The 12560-nt window shown below is 35.9% G+C and overlaps 1 protein-coding gene across 1 annotated transcript in view; it reads left to right on the forward strand.

Annotated features, from left to right (window-relative positions):
• Nucleotides 1-11849, forward strand: part of LOC100375046 (uncharacterized) — a 38248-nt gene extending 26399 nt beyond the window's left edge. The window contains exons 12-17 of the mRNA XM_085502486.1: nt 1533-3176; nt 3851-5512; nt 5733-6159; nt 6415-6591; nt 7122-7287; nt 11454-11849. Coding sequence (XP_085358612.1) covers nt 1533-3176; nt 3851-5512; nt 5733-6159; nt 6415-6591; nt 7122-7287; nt 11454-11607 — 4230 coding nt within the window. The 3' untranslated portion in view covers nt 11608-11849. The remainder of the gene's footprint in view (nt 1-1532; nt 3177-3850; nt 5513-5732; nt 6160-6414; nt 6592-7121; nt 7288-11453) is intronic.
• Nucleotides 11850-12560: the final 711 nt, after the last annotated feature.

Raw genomic sequence — 12560 nt, forward strand, 5'->3', positions numbered from 1 at the left:
TTTTACTTCATGTGCCTCCAAGTTGCCAGGTTCCAGTGGAATCCAAATAACAAACTGTATCTGATTGTGGTCTAACTCTCATCACATATACGTCTATTCATACTGCAATGTATATGTGTAGTGTTTTTTTTTTATTTTTGACAGTAAATATTACTGTAAGGATGTGTTGTGCTTTCCAATAAAATATTTATATTTTACATGCTCCAATGATATGAATGGCAGCCATTTTCATGCTAAAGGTTCATCAAAATAGAGCAATTATGCCATTTCGGAAACAGATCTTGGTTGTATATGAATGGATTTTGTTTAAACTTGGTACAAATATCAGAAATTATGGGATCTTGACAAGCGAATCATGTTGAGTTTTGACTCTACGATATTACACTGGAACAAAAATACGGACACAAGTATTAGGAACCATGGTTTACATATGTGATGTTTGGCAGAGTCCTGATACATTTACTGAACATGTCTCTTTTGAACTCACAACCGTGTTGGACATTTCCGGTACAATGCCCCAAGTTAATTATATTCATGTTGAAAACTACTCGTGTCATCAAAGAACATATCACATAGACACTGGAGAAGGCTATGAAATCAACATATTGTCACATAAGCATATTCAAGTAAACACATCTAGACCTCCTATGTATGTATTTGACCATATCTTACCGCCATGATTTTAATGAAATTTACTTTACACTACTTATGACATATTTGTAAATTGATTCTGTAGTAAGTTGTAGATCAATAACATAATTGGCAAGACCTTGCACACATACATGTATGTGAAAATTGACAACACCTTACACACCTACACAGAAATCAACATCACCCTGCACAATATCATAAGGCTGAGCAAAGAAAATGGGACAAATTGGAAAGAAAATGAATTGGAACAAATAGAGTGTAAAAAGAATATGTTGGAACAATTGTGAATTGGGACGAATCTACTGACTCAAGGGTTACTTGCCTAACTATGACAGAAGGATAAATGTACTTGCCTAACTATGATAGAAGGATAAATGTACTTGCCTAACTATGATAAGGCTGTGACAAAGCTCCTCTATTATGGCAACAAATTCACACTTTTCAGACAATATTCCTGCATATCATCACACTGAACACTCAACTACACACAAAACAGTGGAAGAAATGTCAAATATGTCTTATGGAACAACCTTTATACACTATGTGATACCCATGCTGAGAATTGCATGAAAGTAATTCATAGCTCAAACAATGGTCATTTACAGTTTATCTCATAGATTGTACATATTTCAAACTGCATTTATTTTGTTCTCACTGAATCCACTTTGTATGATTTCTTATTTAGGCTTGTTGAAAGATTGCATTGAAGTGAACTCCCCATTGCAAGTCTTTTTTTGTACTCTCTTTTGCTCTATAGCCAGTGGAGTAGACTGGTTTGTGTAGTGGTTAGCATACTGATTGTCATGACTTTGAATTTTTCACTTTGATAGTGCTGTTACTGTTCTTTCATGTCTAAATATTAAGTACTTACTTCATTGTAGATTTCTGAACTGGAGAAGAGACAAGAAGAACAACAAAAACTGATGGAGAAACAAATTGAACAAAAACGACTTTTGGAAGAACAAATAGAGAAAGACAGGATTGCACAACAAGAACTACAAGACATGTTAGAAAAAAACAGACTAAGAATTATTGAGAATAGGAAAACCTTTTCTTCTGGTCCTTCTGATGTTCTCCAAATTAGAGCTGAAGATGAACATCGCAGACTAATTCATGAGCATCAACAGAGACTACTGCAGAAACAAAAACAAACAAAAGATGGACTTGCTGTAGCTAAGGACAGGTTACAGAGAAGCAGAGATTCTATTATGCAGAAATATCCACAAGTCAGACTTCCAACTTTGCAGCCATATAATACTTCAGCACAGTTCATCCAGCCACAATATTTGACAAGACTACCATCCCAAGTGCCTTTACCACCACAGCAACATGGCATGCAAGCACCACCACAGCAACATGGCATGCAAGCACCACCACAGCAACATGGCATGCAGGTACCACCAGAGCAACATGGCATGCAAGCACCACCACAGCAACATGGCATGCAGGTACCACCACAGCAACATGGCATGCATGCACCACCACAGCAACATGGCATGCATGCACCACTACAGCAACATGGCATGCAGGTACCACCACAGCAACATGGCATGCAGGTACCACCACAGCAACATGGCATGCAGGCACCACCACAGCAACATGGCATGCAGGTACCACCACAGCAACATGGCATGCAGGCACCACCACAGCAACATGGCATGCAGGTACCACCACAGCAACATGGCATGCAGGTACCACCACAGCAACATGGCATGCAGGCACCACCACAGCAACATGGCATGCAGGTACCACCACAGCAACATGGCATGCAGGCACCACCACAGCAACATGGCATGCAGGCACCAACACTGCAACATGGCATGCAGGCACCAACACTGCAACAACGTTTCAGTTTACAATCACTATCACCAACTATGAGAGAATCATACAATCACCCTGATCAAGATTCTTCTTATGCAAAACTCGTTGTATCCTCAAGATTAGAACAGGTACATTCCAAAAGACAAGAGCAACTTGCAAAACAAAAAGATTTTTTGGAAAAACAGAGAGAATCTCTTCTACAACAACAAGTTGAACAGCAAAGAAAGATGCATGAGAGACAAAAACAAATACAAGAACAAGTTGAGAAACAAAAACAGGAGTTGGAGCAGGCACAGAGATATCATGAACAAAATGATGCAGCCAAAGTTAGTGCATCAAAAAGACTATTACGAGGTCCTCCACCAGTTCAGAGGCATGTTCCCTTAAGTGATAGTGTACATCCACATGAACTAAGCACAATTGAAGAAATAGAATCATCTAGAGATGATGATGATGATAGCTCCCACATTGAACAACAGGATCACCAAAGTCCTAAGAGAAATAAAGAGGCTTATGCCAGTGTACCAAGCATTGCTGAAAGAAGTGAGGAGGCTTATATAAGTGTTCCAAGCATTGCTGAGAAAAATAAGGAAGCTTATGCCAGTGTACCAAGCATTGTTGAGAGAAATAAGGAAGCTTATGCCAGTGTTCCAAGCTTTGCTGATGATGTTGGGAGAGGAATTATGTCATATCCATCATCCGGGGTAAGTTAGTGCACTACCCTAGAAGTCTTTACATGTGTTCACTACTTTGATACTGATACTGAATGTTTACTGCTATACTTAGATTCTGTGTTCATAAAACAGATGTGGCTTTTTGATTGGTTAAATTATTAATTACCTGAGTGAGTATTCTGGAATATGTAGGTACTGTAGAGTGCTTTATTTTTGCTTGGAATAAATTTTCGCTATTTTCGCTGAGGGAGTGGTTCAGTGAAAATAAAATCCAGCGAATATACCTGTTTTCCTATATTTTCCATCCAACTCATCAAATATCAGTGAAATTAAATTCCATGAAAAACACACAAAAAGTTTTTTCAGTGAAAATTAAATCCAGCTAAAATAAAGTATTTTACAGTATCCGACATAAACTTCATATGTTCAACTAATTTATTCAGTTGGTTGTAGCTGCATGTATACTTAGGGGGTGGGGGGCTGCCATTTAAGAGTAGTCAAGTTATTCCATGCCTCTAACAGGTACTATAGATACTACATTGTATAATGTTTTTTTTTTTCATTTTTGTCATGTATGTATTAAATAATATGTACAAACTATATTTCATGTAACATAAGTTTATTGCATATGATTTCAAATATCAAAGATACTACATTATTATAATAATGTGTTAGTAAAGATTCAATATATTTTGTTCTTACAGCATGCCCCATATATGGGCATAGACACAGTTCAGCCATCTGGTCTTGTTGTTAAGAATGATGGACATTTCATGCAAACAATATGGAAGCCAAGAGCATCACATGAGGACTCATTATCTAGTGGCAGTTTTGCATCTGATAGTATTACATCTGGTGAACTTGAAGGGAGAACTGACAAAGTACACCTGGATTTTAAATCATCAGCTTATGGTTTTAGTACTTACAGTCGTGAAGCCAAAGGAGAGGGTGGACTTGTTGATCCGGTTTACTTTCAGCGATCCAAAGTGCATAGTAGTGATGATTCTGACAGTACATTTGAAAACTCTAAGTTTTATGATCTGCCAAAATCAAGTGGAAGCACCAACAAAGAAGAAGAAAGCCAAGATAACAAATCCCCTACCATGTCTCATCTTCAAAGTACAATGTTGAAAACTTTAATGTCTACAAATGACAGTACATCAAAGTCTACAATCAGTCCTTCATCTCTGAGTTACAGCAGAGATATTGACAGATTCCAACCACTAATGCAAGAAACATTGACAGATCATAGCTTTTCAACAGTGGGTTACCCTTCACCCAAAAAGAGCATGTCTTCATTACAGTCTACAAAGAAAGATTCCAAGTCACCTGAAGAAAGACTAATTTATAGTCCTTCTAAGAGAAGATTTATGTTTGTACCATCAACTCAAGCAGATTCATTGTCAGAACACAGCATCTCAACACAGAATAACCTTAGCTTTTCTCCTGGGAAATCAGGAAAAAGAGTTACATCTCTAAATCGAAGTGATTATTCAGACAGTATTTCATCTTCCAAATATTCTGCAAGAGCTACACCTGAAATGCTTTCCCTGAGTTCATTATCCAGCTTCAAATGGAGGGATGCTTTAAAGTTTGGCAGTAGCCATTCAACACCACAAACCACAAAACCATTAGTGGAAGATGATAGCAGAGGTCTGGAGAAGTCTGACGATAATGAAGATTTCCAATCCCCGGTTCACTCCCCATCAACTCCTGAACATAGAGATTATACATTTGGAGATTTTGGATCACCGCACAAAACTGAGAAACAAGTTGAAGCTCAGTCGCAAGTTAGTCAAGAAAAATCTTTAGAGGGCAGTAGTAAATCTAGTGCAGGTATATATATTGAGAAACCAACTGCTGTTTATGAATACATTTCATCTGAAGATGACATTGAATTGCCAAGAGGTCGTGCATCACAGATGTCAGAGATTCCTCTCGTATCAGATGCATCTATGAGTCAGTATCCTCTTACTGAAACTGAGAATGAGTCTCTTTTACTCCATGAAGGCAGTATGAGCAGTTCTGATGTCAAACATTCTCCATTACCAAACTACATGCAAATTCACAGCCCATTGAAATCAAGTATAGATACCATTGAGCAGATGTCACAAATAGAAAATGTCAAAATTGTAGATGATGCAGATACAGATACAAGTATAGTGCCAGGATTGATGAGGGATGCAAGCACAGACATGTCTGTCAATAGGTATGATAGACTAATAGAAGAATCTAGATCACTTAGAGAAAAGCATCTCAATCAGGAACAGGGAGAGAAAATAAGACTGGAAATGTTGAGTCAGCGGTATCATCAGATGAAAGAAGCTCTGGAACATGGGAACCTTGCTGAAAAAGAAGAAACTCAGGTTGGTTAATCTATGTTACATAACTTTGTTTTCTAGACAATTTCTAATATTTTTGGTCAAAGTGGTTCATGATATATAAATAAGTCTGTGATTCTTTGTTTTTTTGTCAAACATATTGCCCAGTATTATTTGTAATCCAACTTTGAGACGTATATAAACAATTAAGTTTTGTATTTGTATTAATTGTTGTTATCATGGTGAATTTTACATTCATACATAGGAAGAATATAGAGAAAGTGGAATCCTAGAAGAACCAGACCTGACTCTGCTATCAATAGAAACAAGTTCATCCATTGGTAGCATTGATGACTTGCAAGAAGAATCTTTAGATTCCTTTGAACAACATGAATACCAGATGAAAGAAAGTCCTTCAAGTGAGACTAGAAATATGGACACTATCTCAGAAGGAACTCTTACTGACAACACTGTAAGTGAGATGAGAAATATGGACACTATCTCAGAAGGAACTCTTACTGACAACACTGTAAGTGAGATGAGAAATATGGACACTATCTCAGAAGGAACTCTTACTGACAACACTGTAAGTGAGACTAGGAATATGGACACTATCTCAGAAGGAACCCTTGGTGACAACACTATAGATGATGGATCATCCCTTTTACCATTGAATATACCTGGACAACAAGGTATGAATATTACTACTAGTACATCATTGTTAAAACATTTGGAAGGCTTAGCTCAAAGCTTGTTTGATGTATTGTTTCTCTTGCAATATATCACCATTTATGAACAATATGTGTTGAGTGGAAGACATGCATGACATGCAGTTAGGTGATTTGTTGCCATGGAAGAGTGGAAAACCTGCTAGATGTGTAGCTAGGCATGCATTCAAAGCATGCATCATCAAAGCATGCATTATTTGAATGTTTTCATTTCATCAGGTGGGTCTATGAGTTTACAAGAAGCCTTTGAAAAGAGAAAGCAAGACTTTATAAACTCATCCAAGAGAAGAGAAATTGAAGCCAGAGAAAAGGCAGTGAAACATAAAAAGAAAATAACCAAAGCTGTTAAAAATCCCAGAGATGTCAGAAAGAAGTACGAAATGGTCACTGAAGTTGGTAAGTGTCTATACAGAGGGGTACCATGCCATAATGGATTGCATTGTTCAATATCTAAAATTATAATAATATATCTGTTGATGGGTACCATGCCACAATGGATTGTATTGTTCAATATCAGAAATTATAATATATCTGTTGATGAGTACCATGCCACAATTGATTGTATTGTTCAATATCAGAAATTATAATATATCTGTTGATGGGTACCATGCCATAATGGGTTGTATTGTTCAATATCAGAAATTATAATATATCTGTTCATGGGTACCATGCCATAATGGATTGTATTGTTCAATATCAGAAATTATAATATATCTGTTGATAGGTACCATGCTACAATGGATTGTATTGTTCAATATCAGAAATTATAATATATCTGTTGATGGGTACCATGCCACAATGGATTGTATTGTTCAATATCAGAAATTATAATATACAAGTGCAATGAATACAGATAGATGTGATCTCATAAACACTATTATAGCATCTTGATTGTAAATTAATCTTAATTTTGTTAATCCTCTAAGGTACAACAATGGATGCCCAAGGAACTACAAAAACTGTCCAATTTCTTGGCAACACAGAGGTGATGACGAAGCCTACAAAAAAGAAAACACCAATGGTTTCCATGACAATTAAGACTTTAGATGACAGAAAGAAAGAAGAAAAGGAAATGAAAGAAAGAAACCTCAGGTATAGTTATTTTTTTCATCAGTATGTGTGCATGAAGTCATGTTTTGACAGATTGTGTTCAAAGTTAGTACAAAAATAAGACATATCGGTAGTTAGAGACATGTGCATGGTTATTTTTTGCATTTGATTAATAATAGATTTAGATTCAGATCTGCAGATTGAGTGGTTCTTGATTGAGATACCAGACAAACAAGAAGCTTTAAATGTTAATTACGTTTATTAATCTTAATATATTAATAAAATATTAATTTTCACTGAAAAGACTTTTTGGGCGTTTTGTATGGAATTTATTTTCACTTATTTTTGACTAGTTGAATGTAAAATATAGGAAAATAAGTATATTTTCTGGATTTTACTTTCATTGAATCATTCCGTTCAGCGAGAACAGAGAAAATTGATTGCAAGTGAAAATAAAGTATTTTACAGTACTGGCACTTCAACCCAAAACTAATAAGGGTCTGCACATTCATAATTGTTTGTCTAATGAATTAACATGGAGATGGTTCAAAAACATGCCCCATAAACCAGTCATTGCACATAACTTGTATGAAATCTCTCATATTACCATCTATATTATTATTAAGGTAGCAAGAAGGGTTTTGTGACATTTTCAAATAAAACATTCTCTTTCTGTTGTCTCATTCAGAACAGTAATTTAGCTTATATATTTCAAAAGACTAAGTATAGAGGTACAAGTTCGCACAAACTGGACAGTCATTGTTTACATAATTATCACGTGACATCAAAAATGACAAACCTTGTAAAAATGACTAAGTCCGCGATTGTGAGAGCACACTGCAGAATTTCCTGGTGAAATTTACGTCATGCATTGTCTGTAATCAAGTCCATTGAAATGTGTCCCCGGTAATCAAAAAACTATTATTCTGATTTCTATGCAGGTTTGTTTTTTTGCCCCCAAATTAGTTCATACTTGGCACCTTTAACAGACTATTATTCTGTGACAAAGCATTTTCTTTAAAAACCCAAACATATTTCGCACCACGATAACTGCGAGTTTGAATGTCCTAGTCCGAACGCGCTTGATTTGGCGGCGGTCCCAATGAGTCGTACTAAATCAAAAATTCAATTCGAGAATAACGCGAAAAACAGTTTGGGTTAATAAAACACTGTAGATTTGCTGCATTATTATAAATATACACTAAAAATGGCCAAACATATTAATCTCTGATATCATAGAATTCATAAAGAGTGTCAGATAATGAATAATTTCAAGCTCGAGCGTGAAAATTGAAGAAAACTGCTGGCATTTGAGTCCGCACTCCAGGAACGTTCGTGTTTTCATTGTTATGCAAACGAAAAATGATGGATAATCCTCTGACAAACATTACTGTCCCACTGTACACGCTGACAGTTTACAAACAAGCTAATCCTTCAAGTGTCTCTGATAAGAGATCTAATAAAACGGTTTTCATGGTGAAAAAAAATGGCCGATGTTTGAAAAAAAAAATTGCTGTTTCAGATTGCGACACTAAGTGGCAGATTTTTCTTTGTTAGAAAAAATAGTATCAGTAAAATAGAATATTGACTTGGAAAATAAAACGATTTAAAAGAAAGTTGCGCAAAGTTACAGTATTCATTTCGCACAACCTCCCGTGCTTCCGCTTTCCTATCACCCTTTTCTCTCGCTTTTGCGACCGCTTGTTGAATTCGACCGGACAATTTCCGCTTTATTTTCGACCGCGCAAGCCCCGAAATATCACCTCACTCACACCCGCCCGCCCGCGGGCATTTAAAATTTGGATTAATAGAAAAATTTCTAAGGTTCACATTGTCTTATAATTGTCTTTCTGGTTTTTATGAATGTTGAACAGCTGACAAAAGTTCATTACAAATACTTTTTGTTTTAACTATCTATAATTATGTACACGCAATCTGACCCTTTGACCTCGATTTGGCTTGGACTGAATATTTTATTTTAAACAATATTCTGACGTGAAATACAATTTGTATTTCAACACAAGTACAACATGGTTGTCTGGGTTTTCTTTCCTGGTTGTTGAGTCTTGGCAATGTGTTTTGTATAATTATTGTTGTTTTCCCCCGAGGCAAAGACAAGCTGAAGGACCATGAAGCTAAATGGCAGTTCCATGCATGAGCTGAGTGAAAGAGAATATTTCTAAGCCTAAAATAAAACCTAATATTACACCTCTTTGTGTATTTGTTAATTTTACATATGTTTTTCATGTCAGTATGTCTGTAAATATCTTGAAAAATCTTGTTTTTCGTTGATAATTTCGATTGTTTGGAATGTCTGTCGACCGTGTCCCAATAATTTGTTTGGAATGTCGATCCCAGTTGGTTTCTCCATACTGACTTTAGGAAGGGCCTCGATCAACATAATCAGCCGAGACAGGACAAATATTGACCGTAATTCGTGGAGATCATGTCTGTAATTTGTGAGCTAAAACCCCATATAATTAAACAAGTATTCTTATCATAATATATATTTCATTTTACATTGCAAAACTACAACCGAGCTAGAGTTGTTTGCGATGAAACAGCCGCATTGAAGACGATGCAACTTCAACTAGCCATTTCTTACCTTGAAATAAAATAAAAATTCAAAGAGCATCGGGGAAATCATTCTTATCAATCGCTTGCTTTATTTTATTCGAATCCATGAAATTCATGAGTTTTTTTACATTTGTTGGCAACTTCCGCGCTAAAAAAGATTGAAAGTGTGGGTGTGGTTCTTTTGGAGGTCCTGTTGATAATACGGACAAATATGGTTCTGTGACCCAGGTCGTGCTCCGATCATGTGACTTTCAGCCAATCAAAGATGTTGTAACAAAGCATATTTGACGCTAATTGAAGGATCGTCGTACCATCCAATTTCCGGCGTCGATTCACATAGTGTTTTTGTGCTGTGACAGGCTTCAACATTATTCGCTGGAATTTGACCTCAGTTCAAAAAGAAAATACTAGGCTTAGATACATTAGAGTCCACGACGAATCAGTTTTCTCTGCAAGTTGGGAAATAAAGACAACCAGAGTAGGGTCGACGATTTTCAGACCAGAAGGACTTCCGTGTGAATCCTGAGTTTCGAATTGTTTATCGACTGGCCACCAAATATTTATGGCTATAACTAAATTTGACGTGTTTTTTCAAGCCCAATAAATTATTCATACATGTCAAGCTCTGTTCGATTTTTTCAGGGCATGTGGTCACTTTTAGTCGATACGGTATAGACTGAACTCATTCATGATCATGACTTATTTTTGAAAATTGAATGTCAAATTTTACCAGACCGGCCGACGTGGATTTGGTATCGTTATTTTTGGAATTAATCATTAACATTTCTTAGTTTCTCTGCTCTGTCAAAATGAGTTACCTATGCTTTTTTCACGTAACTGTCTCATTAAAATAATAAAAAATATTACATCTAGAACAAGCACCCAAAACACGTAACAAGAGGTCACGATACAAGTGTCATACAACTATTAGATTTGAAATGTTGTTCAGAATTTAATAATAGTTAATACTAGTTGTATATTCACACTTTACTATCAAAACCACCATTTCGACCACTCATGTGCCAGTGATCAGTGTTTGGGCGAGCGGTCGGTGTTTCAATGAGCGTGCGAGCACAAAAAAAAAACGTGATTAAAATGCGGTCGGTTTCCGGTCGGACAAGACCGCATGGTCGGAAATTAAGCGATAAGTAGTCGATGTAAAAGCGGAAGGTTGGGCGAAATGAGTACTGTATGCCCGGACTGTATGACAATGTTTCTCCGACGAAGTCTCGACTGACAATAATGCTGGCAGTGGACATTAGATAAACACGCATTGTTTGCGACGGAAAGCTTATCACCCGTTATATCAGAAATCGTCAACAACAGAGTATACAGATAAGATGTTATCATTTAAACCCTTCCAAAGAAAAACATTATGCAAATATCCACGAAACTGCAGTTGTAGTCTTTTCTTCTAGCGTTTTAAAACACTAATTTAAGCAATGCTATTTCGCAATTTCAATCTTTTGTAAACCTGGGATGATGTATCAAGGTCTAAAGTAACCGTTTTAACAATTTTTGGAAAATCAAGAAAAAAGTGAAAATTTCCCTTCTTAAAATTGTATGTTGTGTATTCCTAATATGTATGGTAATAAATAATAAACAATATACCTTGTTTATTTCTTAAACAGATTTTACAATAAATTAGAGGAAGTGAAACAGAAAAAACTTGAAGAAAAACGAAAAGCATCACAGTCTGAGAATAGAGAAAAAGCCAAGGAATTTCAGAAGAAAACATTAGACATATTAAAAAAGAAATCGGCTAAAGCCAAAAAATCACATTAGAATATTGTATGAGGTTTTGACTAAGCAAAAATTGTAAATATATAACAATAATTTATGGTGGGTCAGTGTATGTCTGCCTAGTGACATTTCAGTCTGTGTACATTAATGTATATAAGTATACATCCCTTAGATGTAGTGACCACTGTCCTCTTTTCTTATCAAGCGCCATGATCTGTAGCTCATTTTCAACTTTATACTTGTGATTAAATATTATTAAAATTTATAAATATATATAAAAAAAAGTTGTGTTTTTTCATTGAGTAGCGCAAATACTGTTGAGAAGTGAATCTCACATGACAGGGACATTCATATAGCTATTATTACCAGTAGTCCGTGTTCCTTCTAACAACAGGGACTTGTGTGCGTCTCCACCTGCTGATCAGACATGCCTGGTCTGATCAAATTTAAATTCAAACTTCATAAATACATCATTTATCTTTAACATTCAATGCCCATATATTTCATGATCCAATTCAAGATGGCTAATTGATAGCCATTTTTTCAAAATCAAGCATTCAAAATGTCCAACTGGTGGTTATTTTGTTTTAATGAATGCTGTTCTGGAGCCATATCTGACATTTCAAAGCCAGATCTCAATTGTGTATTTCGTTCAAACTTTGTACATGTATTGGACATTGAGGCCTTGATGCATGTCATTTTGTGTTAGAATGGATTCAAAAAGGTTTACTGGTGGCCATTTTGTTTTAACAAATTCTATACAAAACCATACCTCTGATATTCCCAGACTGATTTTAAAAACTTTACATGTACATAGTGTTGCGGCAGTCACCAACATCCTGCCATTCCGAAACCAGATCTCCATAGTGTATTGATGGTTTATGTTCAAACTTGGTACATACATTGAAGAATCTTCCCTTTAACCATCAAATATAGCTATATTTCAGTTGTCATTGATTTGTAAAACTCATTGACATTATGGCGCCTTATAAATG

This window comes from Saccoglossus kowalevskii, chromosome 1 (assembly GCF_978046115.1).
Source record: "Saccoglossus kowalevskii chromosome 1, keSacKowa6.1, whole genome shotgun sequence".
Taxonomy (NCBI): Eukaryota; Metazoa; Hemichordata; class Enteropneusta; family Harrimaniidae; genus Saccoglossus; species Saccoglossus kowalevskii.